Source organism: Micromesistius poutassou, assembly GCF_964030765.1.
Source record: "Micromesistius poutassou genome assembly, chromosome: 9".
In the NCBI taxonomy this organism is placed as follows: Eukaryota; Metazoa; Chordata; class Actinopteri; order Gadiformes; family Gadidae; genus Micromesistius; species Micromesistius poutassou.
This window is the reverse complement of record NC_140279.1, coordinates 18,051,002-18,074,201: the sequence shown is the minus strand read 5'-3', so window position 1 is coordinate 18,074,201 and position 23,200 is coordinate 18,051,002. Positions and strand designations below refer to the sequence as shown.

The 23,200-nt window shown below is 45.1% G+C and overlaps 2 protein-coding genes and 1 long non-coding RNA gene across 4 annotated transcripts; 1 reads left to right on the top strand and 2 right to left on the bottom strand.

The window, feature by feature from the left end:
* Nucleotides 1-284: 284 nt before the first annotated feature.
* Nucleotides 285-6,764, bottom strand: LOC311353038 (cytochrome P450 2J2-like; the record flags this gene model as incomplete). The annotated part of the gene is made up of 9 exons (XM_084472874.1): nt 285-486; nt 1,260-1,401; nt 1,500-1,687; nt 2,602-2,743; nt 3,573-3,749; nt 4,011-4,171; nt 5,138-5,290; nt 5,821-5,986; nt 6,573-6,764. 9 exons carry the CDS (start codon nt 6,762-6,764, stop codon nt 311-313), a joined length of 1,497 nt encoding a protein of 498 aa, XP_084329000.1. The 3' UTR covers nt 285-310.
* A 6,008-nt stretch (nt 6,765-12,772) lies between these two features.
* Nucleotides 12,773-17,443, top strand: LOC311352674 (uncharacterized protein). Its single transcript, XM_084472475.1, has 3 exons — nt 12,773-13,068; nt 14,454-14,517; nt 14,999-17,443. The coding sequence occupies exons 1-3, from the start codon at nt 12,775-12,777 to the stop codon at nt 16,141-16,143; spliced, it is 1,503 nt and encodes a 500-aa protein (XP_084328601.1). The 5' UTR covers nt 12,773-12,774; the 3' UTR covers nt 16,144-17,443.
* LOC311352675 lies at nt 17,392-20,424 on the bottom strand. Of its 2 annotated transcripts, XR_014636929.1 has the most exons (3): nt 19,023-20,424; nt 18,866-18,952; nt 17,392-17,619 (listed from the first exon to the last, which is right to left on the bottom strand). It is a non-coding gene; the product is annotated as an uncharacterized lncRNA (long non-coding RNA). The 2 variants fall into 2 exon arrangements; XR_014636928.1 differs by having other exon boundaries at nt 17,392-18,952.
* Nucleotides 20,425-23,200: the final 2,776 nt, after the last annotated feature.

Sequence of the window (23,200 nt, the reverse complement as noted above, 5' to 3'; positions counted from 1 at the left end):
TTCATACAACGCACCATAGAAGTGACAAACAAACAAACAAACAAACAAAGTGTATTGCACAAGCATCGCTGAAGAAATACTGCGGTTTTACGTCGCCTAGTCCTCAGGAAGGACTTAAGGAATAGAATTTGCTGCGCTACTTATACACACTCTCTGTAAAGCAAGGGGTTTAATAAATATACCCGCGTGTTAGTTTGAGTTTAAAGGGAGTAAGGACCCTATGCACAGAGGCTTCGTCATAGAACAAAGACGTAGAGACTTAAGTCTATTGGTGGTAGGTCTACCGGTCCGTCGGCTGTCGTGCACAAGCTCAGCGGGGCATGGCGTAGATCTGGAACGGATGTGGGGAGCGCGTGGCTCCGATGATTCCCTCGGTGCTCAGCTGCACGCCCTCCGGTGTCGAGAAGCTGAACTTCTGCATCAAATTCACGAAAAACAAAAAGAGTTCCATCCTGGCCAGGCTCTCCCCGAGACACGCACGCTTACCTGGGGACAGACGGAAGGTGGGAGAAACGGACGACGGCGATATTTTTTAATTCATGGGTTTTGTGCTTAAATGAATCATTCAGCTGAACCAGCACTTCATCGCTACGGACAATACTAGTTTTTATTCAAATTCAAATTAAGTTGTATCGCCACGGGAAACCGATGTTTACATTGTGAAAGCAGATGAACTTGTGAAGAAAACATGAATCAAGTCAAATATAAACTCATTTGTAGCTCCCCGTGATGTTTGTCTTCGTGCAAAAGGTTGGTTTGTTTTATGTTTAGGGGGCTGTAGTGGAGTAAAGGGTTACTGTTGTATTGTATTGGGCCTTATAGGTTCTTGACACACTTTGTCTGGCAAGAACCCATAACCCTTGTGACGGTCTGACCGATGATGTGATGAACACACACACTGGAAGACGGGCTGGGTCACTCTGCATAACTTCTAAAGGCTTGTTCCTTGATGATAAAAGGGCCAAGTGGCAAGGGCTAGGGTTCATGAAATATAAAGTATGGCCTGGAAAGCCCTTTGAGACTCTTAACTGTGATAAGGGCTATACCAATAAAATTGTCTCGATCCTATAATATGTATATAGTGCTAGGGAGGAGATTTAGAAAAACCCCTCTGGACGCTCTGCTAGTTTGGTGAGGTTTCCCCATCTTAAATATGACAATATTATTATGTAAGGATTGTCTTTTCTGAGCTACTGGGCCTCCCTCTGCCTAGAGGGGTATCATCTGCAGCTCTTGGCTGGGATTTGAGCGTGGATCACCTGCAGAGAAAGGCAGGAACGCGTCCCTCCGCACAAGCTTCCCGTCGGCGTCCAGAAAGTGTGCAGGGTTGAAAGTGTCTGGTGTCTCCCATTCAGTCTTGTCAAACAGCACAGACGTCAGGTTGGGCATCAAAGTTGTCCCCTGCACAGAGAGAGAGAGAGAGAGAGATAATCGACTCAGATCTATACATGCATACTTGGACAATTTGCAAGTCAACTCGATTTTTCGCTCCCTTGCACCTTTGGTATGAAGTATCCCCCCAGTGTGGTGTCCTTGGTGGCCCTTCTGAGCCCGTTGAGAGGGACAATGTTCCCCATCCTCTGGATCTCGTGGATGACAGCGTCGGTGTACGGCATGCCGGGTCTGTCTGCCATGCTGGGCTTCCGGGCCGGTCCGACCATCGTGTCTATCTCCAACTGGACTTTTTCTGCAGAGGGAGAGATCCATTATGACTTGTGACTTGAGTTCAGAGGGCATATAGGGCCATAGCCAGGGTTTGCAAATGAGTGAGGTAAATGTTTATGTATGATTATGGAAGACACACGCACACGCACACACACACACACACACACACACACACACACACACACACACACACACACACACACACACACACACACACACACACACACACACACACACACACACACAGTCTAAATATCAGCGTCCAAGTCACTAACTGGCTGTATTGAAATCAGATAAATCACAAACAAACAAATGTAGGGGCGTCCGGGTGGGATTCTCCCCTGGAAGATTATTTTGATAATATTGTTGCTTAAAAGCACAATTTTAATTTTACTTAGATGGGGGTGTTCCCTTTTGAATTATAGTTATATACTGTATGCTTGATGGAAACTACTATTAGTCATAGCTTTTGACAAAAACTCTGCATGTTTCAAATTTCTATAGTTCTACACTAGTGATCTTTTTTAATTGCACACATGAGGAAAGGCACTTTTTAAGAGAGAGTGGAAGGTCGGGGGAGTGGAGGGAGGAAGGGGGAGGTGTACATACACGTGGTAAAAACTACTGCCAGGCAGACAAGTTGTCAATCAGTTGCATATCGCAGAATAAGCCTTGAGTCAATTTTTTACAATATGTTAAAACGTCTTGTTATTGTATTGTGTATATATATATATATATATACTGTATATACATGTTTTTGATATTCCATAATGAGCAGGTAGGAGGTCAAGGCTTCTTGCACAAGGAGGCGTACGGGTAGACTGGACACTGGGGATCGAACCCGGTACCCCTCAGCTTGGGAGACGAACATCCTAGCACTGCACCGGTCCTGCCCCACATCGTGGGTATCTGGCACACATTTTGTGAGGTCCTCACCCTGAATGTGTGGGTTGTTTATCAGGTAAATGAGGGCCCACTGCAGAGTCTTGGATGTAGTCTCACTTCCAGCCAGGAAGAGGTCCAGACAACACAGAACCAGATTGTCTTCGTCAAAACCCAGCTCAGGGGCTTCTCTGTGCTGCCGTAGAGAAAGAGGATGATGAGAAACTTTCCTTGGAACCTGATCGCCCTTCATGGAGTCCTGGGAAATTATTTTTTTTTGTAACCGTTTGTCTATTTAACGCCGTTGAGGTTAATCACTATCCTGGAAATCCAGAGTTTGCTCAGCGAGTCACTCTGGGAACGAGTAATATGATTCTGTGATTCCCCTGGCCCATAACATTAACCAATCACATCGTGTATCTGATATAGGTGGGGCCAAAAGCGTTGCTGTTTTACCGACTGGATACGATAAGAGTCTTATCTATTGGTTAGCTCCGCTGGTCTGGATACGTCACCCCTTGTATTCTTATGATTGGTCGCAGTGTTATCCAATTGCGTGCAGTGATATTTTCAAATGCATGCTTGGTGCCGCCCCTCAAGTTGGGCTGGTTTCTCATTCTCATTCCTCGTTGCCAGACCCTACAGCTCTCTAGATGTGGCTCTGGATCTCCAGGCTAGTTAATCACCTCTTTTGCCAGAGAAACCCTAAAGCCCACAATCACATGACATATACAGACAAATTACATGAACATGATTAAAAAAATAAATGATTAAAAAAAAGTTACAAATGCACAGCCATGACCACATAATGGTTTATTGAATTATTTATTAGAATTGAGTAATAATATTTCATGAGAAATAAAAGTTTCTTAAACTGGGGAATTATTTAAATTCTACTAGGCCATGGTGCTAGACCAGGGGCCTAAATCAAAACAGGTCAGGTCAAGATCTGTTCGGATTGGACGCAGTGGCGCTGGATCATGGCCAACGGGGTGAAGACAGACACAGAATCAAAATGGCCTCACCTTCTCCATCTCGATGAGGAACGCGTCCATGTAGTCCCCGGGGTTGCTGCGGTCCATGTCCCGCTTGTGTCTCTCCAGCTCGCGGCGGATAAGAGCTTCCAGGGATCGGAAGTTGCTGAAGATCTCATTGTGGCGGCCGGGGAGGCGCCTCATCAGGGTAGGGAAGGCGTCGTACAGCTACAGCGGGGCGAGAGGCAGAGGGCTGGTCATGTCCTACAGTTCAGATCTCACACTCATGTCAATAGAATGAAGATGACATATGGAAGGTGTGTGACGTGAAATTGTTTCAATCGGTTCGTTGTTTGGCGTTCATGTCTTTGATGATCTCTGGAATAAGAATACACCAGCAATGGGTTTGTCGTGGGTTCTCATTTTAAACTCGGTCAACCATTTGGTTAAAAATAAAAAATAAAATAAAGTGGTGGTCTTATGTCCTACGTGAGCCCAGATGGAACCTTCCAGGTGGGCCAGTTCGATCAGGTTCCTCAGCATGGTCTGGAAGTTCTCGTCGTCGTACTCGAAGCGTCTTCCAAACACCATCTGGCAGATGATGTTGGCCACGGCGTTGTTGAACAGGTGCGCCGGGTTAAACGGCTCCCCTGAGAATCAAAACCATGGCTGTTTGTGACCACGAGGAAAAGGCTCTCTTGGGAATGGTCACGAATGTTACAATTAATAAACTAAATGAGAATAGAAGACGGCACACTGACAAATTCAACTATAAGTTCAAAACCTCATGACTGAGACGCTCTGAGAACTCGCTGTGGCTCGCCTCGATCCAGATCGAGGCGAGCCACAGCGAGTTCTCCTTCTTCACTTGTGTCAGATAGAACACTTGGGTTCTGTACAGGCTTAAGGAAGGCTAATGCAGTCACTGTTCCTGACTCCTACCCGCTGCCTAAGATGGGAGATTGTACCCACATTGGGCCACACAAGTTTAAACTTGCTTTGTTGCAAGGCTACTGGCAGGGCCCATTTACCCCACCTGCATCAGTGCATCAACTTTTGTGACGCCAGATGATTTTTTTTTTGCAATTGAATGTCCTAGACTTTGGACTGCATACCTTTTCAAAGGTTGGTTAATGTGGTCTTATCTGGCGTCCCCAACTGCACCGCTTATCTGGAGGATTTGGCAGCGTATTCTAGCACATGGTTAGAGCAAATGCAGATTCTGCCTCGGCCTCTTTTACTCTCAAACTGGCTAAATGGGACTGTGTTGAAGCGCCGGTCACCGTCTTGGGTCTTTTTCCACAATAATCTGTTGTTTCCAATCCATTATTTATTATTTATCCAGTCCAACAACGTGCTCATCCTCTATCCATAACCCAGCCATTTATTTAAATGAGTTACCTTCCCCCACTACTACCCCCTAGACAGTGGGGGGTCGTGACTAGGCCACGACTGCTGCCCAGCCCGACCGACGTGACGAGGAACGTGAACTTAGGCGATGGTGCGATCTCACGGGGCTCTGATCGTTTCCACTCTTTCGATCCTGTTTGTGTTGGGGGGGGGGGGGGGGGGGGGGTTGTCCCCTCTGCTCTGTCTGCTCGGGCTGCTGGACCCACCTCTCATGCCCTCCATCTCCAGCTGCAGGTGACGGCTCTCCTCGCAGATGCTGTCCTCCAGGCAGCTCCTCCCCAGGCCCAGGCTGCGTAGCGTGGCGATGGCAAACCGCCGCTGCCTCTTCCACGCCGGCCCGTTGCTGAAGAAGAACCCCCCTGAGAGGGAGGAGACGCCACCGGGGGGGGGGGGGGGGGGAGGAGGAGGAGGAGAATGCCTCGATGTTAGGGATGATGTTGTTGCTGAGGAGGGTGTGTGCATTTACTGTGTAGTGGCGTGATGTTGATGATGGTCTACGTTTGTCTGTGTGTGTGTGTGTGTGTGTGTGTGTGTGCGCATACAGTATAATGATGGGAGTAGGTGTGTGTGTGTGTGTCTGTGGTGTTTCTGTGTGTGTGTGTGTGTGTGTCTGGTGTGTCAATGTGTGTTTGTGTTTGTGTGTGTTTTGTAGTGTGTGTGTGTGTGTGTGTGTGTGTCAACGTGTGTGTGTTTTGTAGTGTGTGTCTACGTGTGTGTGTGCGCGTGCCTGTGTGTGTGCTGTGTGTGTGTTTGGTGTGTGTGTGTGTGTGTGTGTGTGTGTGTGTGTGTGTGTGTGTGTGTGTGTGTGTGTGTGTGTGTGTGTGTGTGTGTGTGTGTGTGTGTGTGTGTGTGTGTGTGTGTGTGTGTGTGTGTGTGAGTATGTTCTTACCGATGTTCTCGGAGTACAGCCTGGTGGCCATGGGGCTGTAGGGCCGATCCACGAAGATGTCCGCCTGCGTCACGATGGCCTCCTTCACCATCTTGTACCCGGACACAAACACCGTCTTGTCTCTCCCCAGACGCATGCTGAACACATTCCCATGAACAACGGCCATCTGAGGAGGCCAGGGCAGAGCATAAGGTGTCTGTTGTTGACCGGCATGTGACGGCAATAACAACGCATGTCTCACAGCACATTTCACGCTTCTGGGAAAAAAAAACAAGTTGCACAAGCTGGCAAAAACAGAGCAGCTTGAATAAAACATTAGCTTATAAAGATTGCTTTGGAAAAAAACAACAAAAAAAGGTACTTGTATAACTAAATGTTCTTAAGCGTGTGGTTCCATTTCTAACTCTTTTAAAGATTTTTTTTTTTTTGCATTTTGTCTGCTTTATTATAGAGAGAGATAGAGAGGAAAGTGTGGAAGACAGAGGGGAGGACATGCAGCAAATGACCACAGGCCGGATTCGATCCTGGGTCGCTGCGTTCAGGACCGTGCCTATGTGGTACACGCTTTAGCCCAGTGCGCCACCGGGGCGCCCTTTCTAACTCTTTTGACTAGCTATTACTATCATATTATACCAAAGATACCACAGATGTCATGCTGAACAATATTCAGCATCAGTGCTGTGTGTGTCACGTGTGTGTACCTCCGGGTTGGATGGAACGGTGCACGGACGTAGGGTTAAAAACAAGCCTACCTTGGTCAGGTAAGTGTGAGGCTGCCTGGGGTCGATGTTGAACACGTTGCCCACCAAGGGGAGCGCCAGAGGTCCTGGGGGATAGTTGGCGGGGTTTCTGTTCTTCAGTAGATCCAGCAGCAGTAGAGCGATGACGGTGAGCAGCAGGACTCCACTGAGGTTCAGACCCACAAACACATCCTGGAGCCACATGGTGAGTGGAGGCAGGAGGCAGGAGACGGAGGAGACACTGAGAGGCTGATGTGTGTGTGTCTCTCTCTCTCTGTGTGTGTGTGTGTGTGTGTCTCTGTCACTCTCTCACGCACACATACCGACAAAAGAGGGAGTGATGGGGGGGAGGGGGCAACACATCCTAGAATATACGTGTTCACAGAATACGACCATTTTGAATCGCAATCGTATCTTTCTTGATTTGTTTTTACGAAACCCAGAACAGCCTTACTAAAGACACCTAAGACTATCTGGGGAAAAGAAACATGAAAACCAACGTCTAAGCCCACGTCTAACCAGCTCAGTTTTTGTGTTGCACAGCATTTTACAATTGTCTGATGTTCTAGGCCTATATGCATCCAATAGTAGGTAAAGCGACATTTCCTGCTTTAGTATGATTATTTTGGCTGTCAGACCTAGTGGGCAGATAGAAAATGAATAATAATGTGGAGCGGAATGTTTTTTCGTATATATTTAGCTCTGAAACAAAGACTTTGAGCGTGTCTATTCAGCAAGTTACTTCTGAATCAGGCCTACATAACAAAACATTACATAAAGGTAGGATCCTATGATGGCCAACACTGTCCAAGACTTATCATAGCATACAGTCATTCACACTTTCCTATATTTTCCCAAGACTTAACGATAGACGCATAGGCTCACTGTCTGTATTGTGTTGTGTACTGTAAGGGGGACATGCCATGCATGTTATCTACGTTATGACTTCAGTGTGGGTGTCATTCAAAGACCTGTACGCTCAACATTTGACACACAACCACTCACACACAGCTACTGTATATTTCAGGAATCTCTGACATACAATTCAGAGCCATTCACCTTGTGAATGTTCAATTCACAATTTCCATCAAGTTATATTTCTCGTTCAAAAGCATGTATATAATGCAATTTAAATAAATTATCACATTATTGAAATGTTACTACCGTGCACATGTCGTGGATTTGCCTGCACTGTGCAACTTCATACAGCAAACTCAGAACACACCTATTTTCACCTTTGTTCTTCTTCCAAGCGGTCGGCTACAAACAACATTCTCTACCAACGTGTCGCTTAGGTGCACAAGCAATGGCGTTGTTCTCTGAAATATTGGCCCTGGGGTGGATGGACACCACATGTGTATTTATATTTGTCTTGGTTTTCCTGCTCCTTGCTGATTATTTAAAGCATAGAGTCCCGGGAGATTTTCCTCCGGGACCCTGGGCTATCCCTTTCATCGGGGACGTCCACCGAATCAAGCCCAGCCAAATACATCTGCAGTTCGACAAGGTGTGTGTGTGTGTGTGTGTGTGTGTGTGTGTGTGTGTGTGTGTGTGTGTGTGTGTGTGTGTGTGTGTGTGTGTGTGTGTGTGTGTGTGTGTGTGTGTGTGTGTGTGCACGCACACACACCAATCGGAGGCATGTTACACGTAGTGTGTTCGTAGCGGTGCTTAAACATCAACCGAGCTTGGCAAGTGAAATCGATGCTTACAGTTTGGTTGTCAGTAACGTTAGTTCTGACTAGTCGTGGTATTCATAAACGGAGAAGGGTCATGCAGGGCCGGAGTGGGACCCATTTTCAGGCCCATACCGGCCCACTTTTTTCAGTGATGGAATTTGCATAGTAAATGAACAGCACAAAACTCGTAGGCTACTATCCCATTTTGGATCAACGTTTGCCAAATGAAAAATCCACCTCAAGGATCTGTTAGTGTAACTATCAATTATATATATAAATATAACTGCATGCAATGATGTGGGGGTCAAGATGAATGGGACTCCGTAAACCAATTTGCAGAATAGACCAGCGTAGCCACATCAATAAGATAGATCTAACAGGCCAAACACGCGGCCTTCAGCACTTTCGACAAGTTTCACGTCCAAAAATAAAAGATAGACTGAGATATGATCACACTCGCCCCCCCCCCCTAGAGGTCAAAGGTCACCAAATTCCTTGGGCATCATCAGGATAGGGTCATAGGACTATAAGCCAAGTTTGGTTTAGATACATGAAGGCCTTGCAGAGATATAAGCTCACTTCCTGTTTGACGTCCCCCTGAGGTCAAAGGTCACCAAATTGTTTGGGTGTCCCCGGGATGATGTCATGAGTCTATGTACCAAGTTTGGTTATGATATGTTAAAGCGTTGCTAAGAAACAGGCTTACTTCCTGTTTGGTGGCTTTGCCGTCTCGTTGTTTGGCTGACACGGCCAAACGGTTTAGAATTTGAAAAAGCTGTTTGACACAAGTGTTCAGCTTGGTCTGAAGACCATATCTGGCAAGTTTCATGAAGATTTGACAGAATTTGTGGCCTGTGGATATGTAGTATTGATTTTGACAACTTTCAAGGTGGCGGCCAAATTCTGATGTTTCCATGAAAAATTATTTATGAACTATATGGGGAGGTCTGACCAGACATTGAATATAAGATTGAAATATACTCATGTGAAGAGAGAGGTGGTTAAAACACATATTTATTAATAAGAGCGCCCCCTATAGGTCAAAGGTCACCAAATTCATTGAGCGTCCCCATGATGATGTCATGGGTCTATGTACCAAGTTTGGTTATGATATGTCAAAGGGCTGCTGAGAAATTAGCTTACTTCCTGTTTGGCAGCTTCGTGGTCGAATTTGATTGGCTGTCGCGGATATTTTCGTGACAATTCATTTACCAGCTATATGGGGAGGTCTGATAGTATCACCAGACATGGGAAATTTGTTTGAAATATACTCATGTGAAGAGAGAGGAGTTAAAACACATCATTAATTATAGCGCCCCCTAGAGGTCAAAGGTCACCAAATTGAATGAGTGTCCCCATGATGATGTCATAGGTCTATGTACCAAGTTCAAGTTTTATTTATCAAATACTCATAAATCATAATTTATCAGTATTGAAAATTGTTGTGCTCAAATGTCTGTTCAACTTAAAGAATAAATAAAATACTGGAGTTAAGGATGGAGAAAAAGGGTAGAATAAAAAATAATAATGTTCAAGGACAGTTCAGCATCCTGATGGCATGAGGGTAAAAACTATTCCTGTATCTGCTGGTACGAGTCCTTATGCTCTTGTAGCGTCTTCCAGAAGGCAGGAGGGAGAAAAGACTGTGGCTGGCATGACTAGGGTCAGAAATGATCCGCTTGGCCTTTCTCCTGCAGCGCTGGCTGTAAAGGTCCTGGATGGATGGTAACAGAGTCCTTGTAATACGTTGTGCAGATTTGACCACTCTTTGTAAAGATTTCCTGTCCTGGGCATTGCTGTTACCATACCATGTTGTAATGCCACCGGTAAGAATGCTTTCTATGGTACATCTGTAAAAATTGGTCAGTATTTTGCAATCCATGCCAAATTTCCGCAGTCGCCGCAGAAAAAAGAGCCGCTGTTTAGCTGTCTTTGTGACCACACCAATATGGTGTGACCAGCTCAGATCATCACTGATGTTAATTCCAAGGAATCTGAAACAGTTGACTCTCTCCACTGCTGTGCTCCCGATGTAAATGGGTGAGTGTTCTCCTCCCTGCAGCCGCCTGTAGTCCACTATCAGCTCCTTGGTTTTGGTGGCATTGAGCAGCAGGCTATTATCCTGACACCAAGATGTCATAATAGCCACCTCTTCTCTGTAGGCAGACTCATCACCGTTCTTGGTGCAGCCGATTATGGTGGTGTCATCAGCAAACTTGATGATGGTGTTGGAACTGTTAGTGGCTGTACAGTCAGATGTGAACAGTGAGTACAGCAGGGGGCTCAGCACACATCCCTGTGGAGCACCAGTGCTGTGTTAGACTGGAAGAGATGATGTTACCTAGCCGTACCGCCTGGGGCCTGTCTGTTAGGAAGTTTAGTATCCAGCTGCACATGGAGGGACTGATGTTCAGGTCTTGCAATTTCATAATGAGCCTAGATGGTATTATGGTGTTGAAGGCGGAGCTAAAGTCAATGAAAAGCATCCGTACGTACGTGTTGTTCTGATCCAGGTGAGAGAGAGCAGTATTCAAGGCCAAAGCTACAGCATCATCTGTATACCTGTTAGGCCTATATGCAAACTGGAGAGGGTCTAATGTAGTAGACAGACAGGATGTAATATGATCTTTGACTAACCGCTCTAACGCAAAATGACGTCATAGGGTGCGTTGAACTCGGCTTGGCCCAAGGATTCCAATGATGCCTTGTGAATATTGGATGAATGGGTCAAAAGTTATAAACATGAATGCATGTCCAACTTTGACCTGTTGGTGGCGCTAGAGCTCATGGGCTAGCGACCTCAAATTAGCTGTGAGGGCTTATGGGACTGTCCTGAATCAGTGTGCCACATTTCACAACTTTTTACCATGGGGTTCTATGGGCTGCCTTAGACTCCCATGGCAGGATAATAATAATAGGAAACAGTACGAAAACAATAGGTTGTCTAGCAGCTTCGCTGCTTGACCCCCAAATATAAAAAGTCAGTTCATATACAAACATTTCAGCCAGTGCACCCTCAGGCTGGAGGTATAACGAGGACAGCTCAGAGTGGGATTTACAAGTACCACAATGATACTATTCTGAGATTCCTCCAATCGTTTCCTAAATTTAAACATAAGATTTCTTAAAAGTGCATGGAATGTGCTCACTCCTGCAGCACTGCCCCCTCTGGGTATTTTTAAAAGGATGCACATAGCATCATTGTACGCAACTTTCAGCCTCTGCATGCTAGATTTTTTGTAGCTTGACCATAATTGAGCGCAGTAAAGCGGTGTACAATATGCTTTGAACAGGGCTACCTTCACCTGTGTTGAACAAAAACTGAATTTGCGTGCAATGGTGTTTGCCTGGGCGTATAGTTTGCAGCATTGTCTGTACACATCATCGTCATCATTCAACGAACTGATCATTTATAAAAATGTCCAAGGTATTTAATCCTTCTACATACATCAAGAATATTGCCAGACAGTTTGAATGCAGGGAAATTTAGCCTTTTATCCTGTTTGGTTCTGGTTCTACATATTAAAACAGCACTCTTGCTAGCATTGTATTTAATGTCATGTTTTAATCCATACTCAGTGCAGATATTAAGGAGTTGCTGTAGTCCAGCACTACTTGGGTAATAATGACCAAATCATCTGCATACATAAGGTGGTTCACCAACATTTCACCAGTCATACACCCTGTGTTACAGGCTCTCAATTGCATGGACAATTCATTGACACACAAGTTGAATAAAATATATGCCCCGGATTACACATATGCTGTTTGTGGATTTAAATGATAATTTTTCATATCAAGAGTTTGACAGTTTATTGTGCAATTGTTCAGTTAAAGGCTGTTAGAGAAAACACAATGAGAAAGACTACATGTATGTGACGTCACACCCACTGCGACTGGCGTGGACAAGACCGACAATCTCCCCATCGGCATAACTGAAACTCTCCACATGCCCTGAATTATAATGGTTTACACCTCTTTCGATCCTCCCCTTGGAAAAAAAAAGTGAAGTGGAGCAGAGAGATCGCCATGTCGGTACCAGAGTTCCAAGTGAGGGGGTGACGTATATCATTCGCGTCGAGAGCAGCTGTAGTTCACAAAGCGGCCTCACACAAAACCTAACATTATCAAACTTCTTCGCGATGAATTGTAGTTTTCTTTGCATGAAAAATTATAATTTAAATCCACAAATAACTTGTGTAATCCGGGGCATATAAAGAATGGGACCAGAAAATAATTGCTTTCTCTCCATTGAAATCCATTCATATTTTACGATCTCATAGGTCCCATGGGGACTACCGGAAGGGGCGAGACTTACGAGCTATATTGTTTGAGTTATGTTTTTGTTGCTTGCATTTTATTGCTCATTATTTTGTTTGTATTATTTTTTAACATAAAAAAATGAAAAATAAAAAATACGGGGAAAGATTACCTCCCCTTTCTCTGCTTTCCCCGCCCAGAGAATTTGTCCTGACCGCCCATGATAAAATGAGCTACGACCGTACGAGCGCCGCATTGTTTTGATCTGGAGAGACATCATGGCTTGTAAACGAGTGAAGCATGGCAGTTGCTCAGTGTTTGGATGTACAAATGAACACAAAGGTGTACTTTTAGTTCCTTCATCCAAGCCTCTGAAGAACCAGTGGGTTAATTTTAGTTTATCTGGAAATGCGCCGACACAACTTCACAAAGTGTTGTATGTCTGCGCCAAACATTTCACCGACGACTGCTTCGTCAACTTGGGCCAATACAGAGCTGGACTTACTGAACTTCTGAAGAATGAGTCTAGATCAATACCAACTCTCCTCGGCTCGGCTACAAACCTCGGACAAGTAAGTAAACTAACGCTATATCATCGTGTTGCTTTACTGTATATGGTTACCTTGTTGTTACCCGTTGAATGTGGCTGTAGCATTAGCGCTACAGCTAACAGCCCAGTTACTGTCGCTAATGTAAAGGTAGATAGCATCAGGTGTGTGTGTGTGTGTGTGTGTGTGTGTGTGTGTGTGTGTGTGTGTGTGTGTGTGTGTGTGTGTGTGTGTGTGTGTGTGTGTGTGTGTGTGTGTGTGTGTGTGTGTGTGTGTGTGTGTGTGAATACACACACTGTAACGCGAGTGTTGTACACTTCTTTGTTATTTGGATAACCGGTTCTGCTGTTCGTGTTAGAGTGTGCACCTCTGCAAACCAGGATGATCAGATGAGAATGGGCACAATTCGAGGCGTCTTACAGCAAAGGGGTTACAGACACTGATCTCTACTGCTTGGATACCAAGGGGATGTCCCGACTCTTTAAGAATGTCTGGTCACCCTACTACAAACGAACACACCTGTCTTTTACCAGCTACGTGATCGCAGTAGTTCTAGCGTTTTACTGATGTGGAGATAATTATGGCCTGATAACTCTTCCTAAATACTTTAAAGAACTAAGATACTTTAGTAGGGATGCACCGAAATTTCGGCCACCGAAAAGCGCATTTTCGGCTTTCGGCCGAAACACTTTAATCACCGAAACCACACGCCCGAAACAGGAAATTGTGACGACGCAAACAAAAACCGAGGCCAGCACACGCTTGTCTGGACAAGCGCCTCTGCGCCAACATGTCTGCGGTGTGGGCATGTTTCCATATATCTGAAAAAGACTAAATGTAGTAATCTAGAGAACCAGCTACAACCTTGTTTTCATCCAAACGAGCCGTCTTCAGCGACGGCTCGCTATGAGACAGCTTCTATGAGCTGTCGGCTGCCAGCCGCGAGTTTAGGGACCGTCCGCAAAGTGCCGACAGCTTCTATGAGCTGTCAGCTATCATCCGCGAGCTTAGGGACCGTCTGCAAAGCGCAAAACGGAAAACGGTGTTGTTGTTTTTTCAGTGCTAAATCAATATTTTTTATACTTTTAATAATTGTAATTGATTTATTCTTTGAATTGCAATGCCTTGATTTTAGTGAGGTTAGTACACAGTCATAGCTATAAATGCAATGGTAGGCCTACTAATAATTGGCATAATAATTTATTGAGGAGGAGCCAAGTGTGCAGGTTGGAAATCATCTTCTCTTCCAACATCCAAAAGAGAGGCTTCCTCCGTTGCAACTCCAGCACACACCCATAGAAAGCACACACCTTTATGATTCAATTTGTTGTTAGTGGGGATTGACAATTATTCTGTGCAAATGAAAGAATGTCTTTGTCTCTGTGTTTCCTTCTTTATGTGGAATGCAGCAGAGCCCAGACACCATTTCAATCAAGGTTGAGGAGGATATTGGTGGAGACATGCCTGCTTTAGGTTAGTAATACACATTGTATCTATGCAAGCAAACAACCTTGATCCATTGAGGATGTAGTCGATTCTACCTGCTCTAAAAAGCCTGGTCCTCTTTTGAAAAGCATCATGACCAGAGCCCTGCTAAACATGAAGACTACTTTTTATAGTAGAATGATTTACATCTTCTTCATGGCAGACGGGTATCAGGAATGCTGAGATTAGCTCTGACTCCCAATATAACTACAGTATTGGTAAAACATGTGATAGGAAACAACAGCTGACCTGGGTTGTGTCTTCATGACTTCCCCACAGCCTTAAAAGGTGGAGATGTAGCGGTGCCTTCTCAGCTGGAGACTTTGACCCTTGACCACCCCAAGGGGGACAAGGAAAAGGCATAATCAACAAATAGAAAGAAAGAATGTCAAAATAAAAATTTTCCACTCCCCATACTGTTTCCCTTCGATTAAATAATTAATTAATACCTGTCTTAATATCTTCGCAGTCCTCTCTGCAGAAGACTGCGATGACATTAGAGACGGCAGCACACAGCGCGGCGCCACCTCCGCCACCCCCCCTGGCTCCTCCCACATGTCCAGTAACAACGGGGAGCTGCAGATCCTGAGCGTCTACGGAAAAGGGGAGGGTCCACTGGCGGTCGACAGCCATGACACCCTCTTCACGGCGTCCGAACTGGAGGCTACGAGTTCGCTGTCCGCCGACGAGCGGCTCGTCCACCGTGAGGAGCTGGCGGGCAGCCGCAAGGGCCGGCCCTGTGTCTTGTGTGGCAAGGTTTTTCCCAACAATGCCAAGATGATCGTCCACATGCGTTCCCACACCGACGAGAAGCCGTACGGGTGCAACCAATGCATGAAGCGTTACGGACAGAAAGGCGCCCTTGATAGACACATGAAGACTCACTCTGAGGAGAAGCCCTACAGCTGTGACCAATGCACGAAGCGCTTCAGTGAAAGCTCCAAACTGAAGAGCCACATGAGGACTCACACCGGGGAGAAGCCCTACAGCTGTGACCAATGCACAAAGCGCTTCAGTGAAAACTGCTCCCTGAAGATCCATATGAGGACTCACACCGGGGAGAGGCCCTACAGCTGTGACCAATGCATGAAGCCCTTCAGAGACAAAGGCGCCCTTGATAGACACATTATGACTCACACCGGGGAGAAGCCCTACAGCTGTGACCAATGCATGAAGCGCTTCAGAATAAGCTCCTCCCTGAAGATCCATATGAGGACTCACACCGGGGAGAGGCCCTACAGCTGTGACCAATGCACGAAGAGCTTCAGTGAAAACTCCAAACTGAAGAGCCACATGAGGACTCACAACGGGGAGAAGCCCTACAGCTGTGACCAATGCACAAAGCGCTTCAGTGAAAACTGCTCCCTGAAGATCCATATGAGGACTCACACCGGGGAGAAGCCCTACAGCTGTGACCAATGCATGACGCGCTTCAGAGGCAAAGGCGCCCTTGATAGACACATGATGACTCACACCGGGGAGAAGCCCTACAGCTGTGACCAATGCACGAAGAGCTTCAGTGAAAACTCCAAACTGAAGATCCACATGAAGACTCACTCTGGGGACAAGCCCATGGCCGTGTTGCCCCGCTCTTCTGAAAATCGAAAATCTTGATGCTCTTCTGAAAATCTTATGTTCATCGGCCACCGTTGCCTTGGTGCCTAGTGTTCTTCCCGTTTTGTTTTTTTCTTTCCCCCCTGCTCATCTGTCCTGTCAAGTCCGAAATATTAGTACATGTGCTTGATGGGTCAACACGTGTGACCAATAAAATGCAAGCGTTAAAGAGCTATCGTTGACTGGCTGCCCGATCCGTACAGCACAGCGATCCCAAATACGACGTGAAAATAAATGTAAGCGTTTGAAAAACAATCAATAAATAGCTGTTGTATATATTGACTAAGTAATGGGCTAGTGCCCACACAAGCTACATTTCTCAAGCATTTCTGAAGTTCCAGAGCAGCAGAGCTTTTAGCTGCACTCTGAAATAAAACTGCAAAGGATCAGTAAAAAAGTGATGCCTCTGCCAGCGTTGCCAAATTGGGCCCCATTTCCTGCCCAATCTGGCAACACTGGCGACCCCCATGACAGTGACATCACGTACACAATCCTTGGGCTGAGGCCTGCAACGTCTCTAAGATGGCAGAGGGAGGGTTATTGTCATTTTGAAATAATTGTAATTAAATGTGTAATTAAAAAAAAGATATAATACAAATTCTAATCTTATACACTAGTTTTAATTAACAATTCAACAAATTCACTAATTCCCTTTTCAAAAAGTGGAGAATTGTCACAAAAGGGCTCCTCAAGATGCAGATAAACTTCAAAACAATGAACAATTTCTCTAGAAGCGTTACTGTTTATAAAAAATGCATGAATGTTTTTAGAAATGGATTTGTGCCCTTTGTACCCTCATAAAATTGCCCTGCTGCAGGCCAAGTGGCCTTGCCACTAAAATCACAGGCCTTGTGTGCACATGCTGAAGCTCAAGAGCCTGCCACATCCATTTAGTTCAACAGGTTATCGCTCTGTATGTCCATGGTACTACCGACCTGCTCTGGTGCTGTTTACCTTCATGTATTCAGGCTAAAATGACTTGATTGTCTGATGCCTCATCATTGCATCCCAGCCAAAGAGTATCAGTATTAATACCTCATTCGTTGTCCAAGCCAGGCTGGCAGCTCATAAGTAAGGGATAATGTATATGTGGCGAGGTGATAGGCTAAAGGAAATGAAACTAAAGATCTAACTAGAAACCAGAAAAAGAAACAGACAACACCACCCTGGGAATTTCACCCAGGGAATTAATTTAACGTGCAAGGCACACAGGTAAGGTCACTCACATTGAACAGGCATGAGACGTGGTTTGGGATATTGTGGGAAGATACAATTTATTAAATCACTTCTTTTTAAAACAGTCCTCTTGATCATTTACTCAAAACAAGTAGGGGCTTGGAGCGAGCAAGTGAACAGTGACTAGTGCAGGGGGGGTTCCACCTAAATAAAGCAACCAAAATCACCCAAACACAGCAAACGAGACAAGGGGGGACACCACCACCAGGACACCAGCACGCCACCACCGGTCTCCAGCCACTAAAAAGAGAAATACAGGAATCAGTGGGCAATTGACAGAACCTTGCCCACTATTAACTTGTATAGAAATAGACAAAAGAATATGAAAACAAAAACCCAAAAGAAAACAAACACAATACACAGACTAAGTAAATCCTCATCCTCCTCATCCTCATCCGCTTATCCGGGGTCGGGTCGCGGGGGCAGCAGCTCAAGCAGGGGGCCCCAGACTTCCCTTTCCCGGGCCACATTGACCAGCTCTGACGGGGGGATCCCGAGGCGTTCCCAGGCCAGTGTTGAGATATAATCTCTCCACCTAGTCCTGGGTCTTCCCCGGGGTCTCCTCCCCACTGGTCGTGCCTGGAACACCTCCCAAGGGAGGCGTCCAGTGGGCATCCTTACCAGATGCCCGAACCACCTCAACTGACTCCTTTCTAAGCAAAGGAGCAGCGGCTCTAATCCGAGTTCCTCCCGGATGACTGAACTTCTCACCCTATCCCTAAGGGAGAAGCCAGCCACCCTCCTGAGAAAACTCATCTCGGCCGCTTGTATCCGCGATCTCGTCCTTTCGGTCATCACCCACCCCTCATGACCATAGGTGAGGGTAGGAACGAAGATCGACCGGTAGATAGAGAGCTTTGCCTTGCGGCTCAGCTCTCTTTTCATCACAACAGTGCGGTAAAGCGAACGCAATACCGCCCCCGCTGCTCCGATTCTCCGGCCAATCTCACGCTCCATCGTACCCTCACTCGCGAACAAGACCCCGAGGTACTTAAACTCCTTCACTTGGGCTAAGGACTCATTTCCTACCCGGAGAGGGCAATCCACCGGTTTCCTGCTAAGAGTCATGGCCTCAGATTTAGTGGTGCTGATCCTCATCCCAGCCGCTTCACACTCGGCCGCCAGCCGACTAAGTAAATCATCAAACCAAAAGTACACACTTTAACACACTCATTCACACATGGGGAGAGAAGCCCCGGTTAGAAGACACCCTGGATGAGCGCTCCTGGTAGGGCTTCTCGGGAGGGATACGCCGCAGCGACAGGCGGCAGTGGGCACGAAGTGCCAGCCGGAGCGACACACGTGGGGTAAATACAGCGCGTGAAGCGAAGAAGCAGCGGAGCAGAGCAGCATGGAGACAATATCGGCGAGCAAAGCAGCAGCGACCCCAATGAGCTGATTGCAGTTGATTCTGATTGTGAGAAAATGGTGTTAGTTTTACTACATTGCCAGAAATGCTGCGGTTGTTCGCTATGCTCACACATACCTTTTTATGACCAAACTCGGACACACACACCCCCGTTCACACAGGAGGAGGGAGGGAGAGAGGACTCCGGCCGTCCTCGGCGTTTACCTGAGACCACACTAGGGTCAGCCATCAGATAGTATAAACTATATTGCCGAAAAACAAAGAGAGTACTTACCAATCCAGTACCACAGCGCGCACGGGAAACCCTGAGCAGTGACAAGTAGTCGCTCTGTCGGACCAAACAACCTTTGGCCCGGAAGTGACGCGCCAGTGACAGGAGCGCCCATAGACATCTTATAAGTAGACGCAGCATTGGCTGCTGTGACGCGAGAAATTCGGCCGCCGTCTTGGAGTGGTGATGAGCAGCCTGAACTGACAGCTGACAGGTCGCGTCTACAGAAGAGAACAAGGATGCCGGGCTGGTGTTCCTGCTCAAATGAGCGGACCGTCGAAAATAGGAATCAGGGGATTACTTTTCACAAGTAAGTAAGTATTAGTAAGTGTTAAGTATTTAACATTAACGTACTATTGGTTGTATTTTGTGAAAAAAATATTACCACAGAGTTGAGAAGGAGCAAGGATCTTCAATAGTACTGAAATCGTAGCCGCTAGCAAACAAGAGTATGACCATAATAGAATTGCTTGTCAATTCAATGAAAAAAATAGTCCAGATTGTGTAGGGGGGGGGGGGGGTAATATATGTTAGCTAACTAGACAATCAGATGGACAGTGACTATACAGTATAGCTAGTCTAGCTTTCCAACCCAATTTTGTGTAGCCCACCTTTGTGAAATGTGTGATAAACAGGAAAAGGCCCTGCCACACTTACCTGACAACTGGAATGGGGTCATTTTTGGGATTACTGTTGAACTATGTGTTCACCCGGCTATGAACTGAGGCTTGATAAATCATATTATCAATATATAACATATCTTGCCTTTTCTCTCTATAGTGTAACACTATATAGTACCATTGATACACTTGAAATACTAACGATCATGAAACGTATAGCAATACTAACCCACTCTATATATATCTCTCTCTCTTCCCCCTTACCTCACTTGTGAGGTAAACCATTACCAGTCATCAGCCATCCTTGTATTTGGCCCTCATCGCACCTGAAGTCCCATCCCTATGACTGCCCTACCATCGCTTGTTGCTGTCCCCTTGACCGGATTCCTGGCCTGCGCTGCCTAGCGATCCACTACTGCCCTATGACAATTCCTAATCCCTATGACAATTCATCCCTACACTAGACTATTTGAACTTTCTGACAATAAATGGGATTCATGCATTATCATACTGGTTCAGTAACCATCCCACCTCTTTGTAACATACACCCCAGGTGGCTCTAAACACCATGTTCTATTCTCTACACCTAACTAACCTATTCATTTATCATGTATACAAACCTCACTGCCCTGTAACTGACCCTAGGCAGATGGGTCAGGCCCTCGGGTCGTGGATCTGCTCGAGGTTTCTTCCTACATGTATCTCCAATTCTAGGGAGTTTTTCCTCGCCCCTGTTACTCATGGGCTCTCTCTGAATGTTCAATACTCTGTAAAGCGCCATGAGACGTGGAATGTTTTGGCGCTCTATAAATAAAATTGAATTGAATGTTAACTTGTGTATATTTCCCAATTTTTATTGATATATTTGCACTTTTAATCTTGCTGAATTCTACAAGGCAAATATTAAGTTAAAACTTAGTTCCCCGGCCCCATTCGTCTTTGTAAGGAAATGTTCTATTTTGTCTAATTTTAGGCAAAGTATAAGACAATACTTTCTTAACAGTATAATTGGAACCATGAATAAGTTGTTCAAGTAACAATATTCAAATACTAACATTGTTGGGTAAGACAGAATATGGTTTTATTCTGAATCCAGTGAAACAGATTGGTGGTTTTAGCTGATATAAAAACTTTCAGGTGTTTATTTATGTTTAAGTATTTGGCAGACGCTTTTATCCAAAGCGACATACATAAAAAATACATATAAAACAATCACTGTAAACATAATAATTTAAGGGAAGAATGTAATACAAAATATCAATATAAAGTGTCAAGACAGAATAAACTCTGCTGCTGCAGCAACAGAGATACAGTCTATAAGTCCCTAAGATATATAGATATCTAATGTATGTATTATTTTTCCAATACGGCATTTCAGAATGTTAGTAAACAATAGCCGTAACGACACTTCCGGGTGGCAGAACGAGCGGCTACCACTGACCAGAAGCCATCCAGCCGGCTGTAAACACAAATAATAATAATGAATAATAATAAATAAATAACAATAAAGACTATGTCACACAGTCAACAAAACATTGTTGTTGAAAACTATATTAATATAATATAATATATTATATATATATATATATATATTAATGAGACGTCCCGTAGCACCCCGCAAGAAGAAAATCATTAATTCAAGCCATTTACTCTGTTTTCTCGATCGTGGAAGGGTTTGTTTACTAGTGGTGCCAACGGAAAATGCATCGGCTTTTGCCACCCGGAAGAACCTAGTGTGACGTCATGGTGAATTGCCGTATAGAAATCAATGAGCCTCTGATACTTTCACTGACGTCGTAACCATAGGCGTCTTACGCTGGGGTTACGCCGAGTAGGCCTACCCACCAGTTTTCGTCAAGATTCACTTTGTACCCACCACTTAAAAAGACAAAAAAAACTTGAGTTTATATATTATGGATTATTACACGGCTCTTCTCAGTGCTGTGGAACACTCCGTTCACTTGCATGGGCCTTCCCGACTTCCGGCGGTGAGTTATTGCTAAGCACATAATGACCGCTGTCAAGGAAAGCAAGCGAAGCAAGCCACTTCCGCTTTGCGTCAGTGTCCGGTTCGCCCTGTCGGGGCTTATTTTCCCGATAATGACTGTCGTTCTCTACATTATCCCTTACTTATTTTTGTATGAGCTGCCAGCCTGGCTTGGGCAACGAATGAGGTATTCTAGGTTCGTCCCGATGCTGCAGCGCCTCATCACTGGAATCCTCTACGTCCGATAGTGTGTCCGCTGACACTCGAGCTCGCTTCTCGGCCGGGGGCACTGCTCGCATATTTTGTAGCTGTGTCACTTATAATGATTTTTTTTTAAAATACATTTTAACATTTTAAGCTTGCAGCTTTGCAGCCACGCAGGGTTAGGTCTCATAAGTTCTTTTTTTGAACTTGATACAAGTCATGACACCGCTGCACTTTTATTTGCTCTATTGTTGAACGTGCTGTTATTTGATGTTATTGAGTTATAATTTAGATACATGTTACTTCAATAAATTTGGAAATGTTAAGCTTGGTGTATTTCATTAGCATTGTGTTGGGGCGATGGGGCAGGTGGGGCTTGGAAATTCCCCCTTGACCAAAGTGGGGGATGACCGAAAAAGTTTGAGAACCACTGCTTCAAAGTCTTGCAGCACTGTTCACTTCACCCATAGTGTATTGCAATTTAACTTAGTCTCTCCTCTAGCCAATCCTAAACTCTCATTACTCCTCCTCACCATTGTTACCTTTGTATTTTCCCACGATGTGAAAGTTTCCAATAAGAATCATGTACACCCATCGTCTCATTGAATGTATGCGTGGTCATTCCGCTGCCTGTATCTTCCCAGGATCAAGCTTTGAAATTAAATGTATTTTGCTGTCCTAAAAATAAGTTATTCAAACACATCATTATTGACAATAAAAACAGAATGCAAATAAAAAGTTGGAAAGCGTCTTCAATCATGAAACTTACAGCAATCATTTCAACGAATACAGGATAGAGGTGTCAATCAAAGCGTTCCGTTGCCCCGTGTCAAAGCACTGCATTGCTCTTGAGCTTCAGCATGTGCACACCAGGCCTGGAATTTTGTGATTTTGGTGGCAAGGCCACTTGGCCTGCAGCGGGCAATTTTCTGAGGGCACAAATCCATTTCTAAAAACATTCATGCATTTTTAATAAACAGTAACGCTTCTAGAGAAATTGTTCATTGTTTTGAAGTTTATCTGCATCTTGAGGAGCCCTTTTGTGACAATTCTCCACTTTTTGAAAAGGGAATGAGTGAATTTGTTGAATTGTTAATTAAAACTAGTGTATAAGATTAGAATTTGTATTATATATTAATTATATATATTTTTTAATTACACATTTAATTACAATTATTTCAAAATGACAATAACCCTCCCTCTGCCATCTTAGAGACGTTGCAGGCCTCAGCCCAAGGATTGTGTACGTGATGTCACTGTCATGGGGGTCGCCAGTGTTGCCAGATTGGGCAGGAAATGGGGCCCAATTTGGCAACGCTGGCAGAGGCATCACTTTTTTACTGATCCTTTGCAGTTTTATTTCAGAGTGC

Coding starts and splice junctions, on each gene's coding strand:
- LOC311352674 (XM_084472475.1), top strand. CDS start 12,775: ATGGCTTGTAAACGAGTGAAGCATGGCAGTTGCTCAGTGTTTGGATGT. Junction 13,069..14,453: donor CGGCTACAAACCTCGGACAA/GTAAGTAAACTA, acceptor TGTGGAATGCAG/CAGAGCCCAGACACCATTTC. Junction 14,518..14,998: donor TGGAGACATGCCTGCTTTAG/GTTAGTAATACA, acceptor ATATCTTCGCAG/TCCTCTCTGCAGAAGACTGC.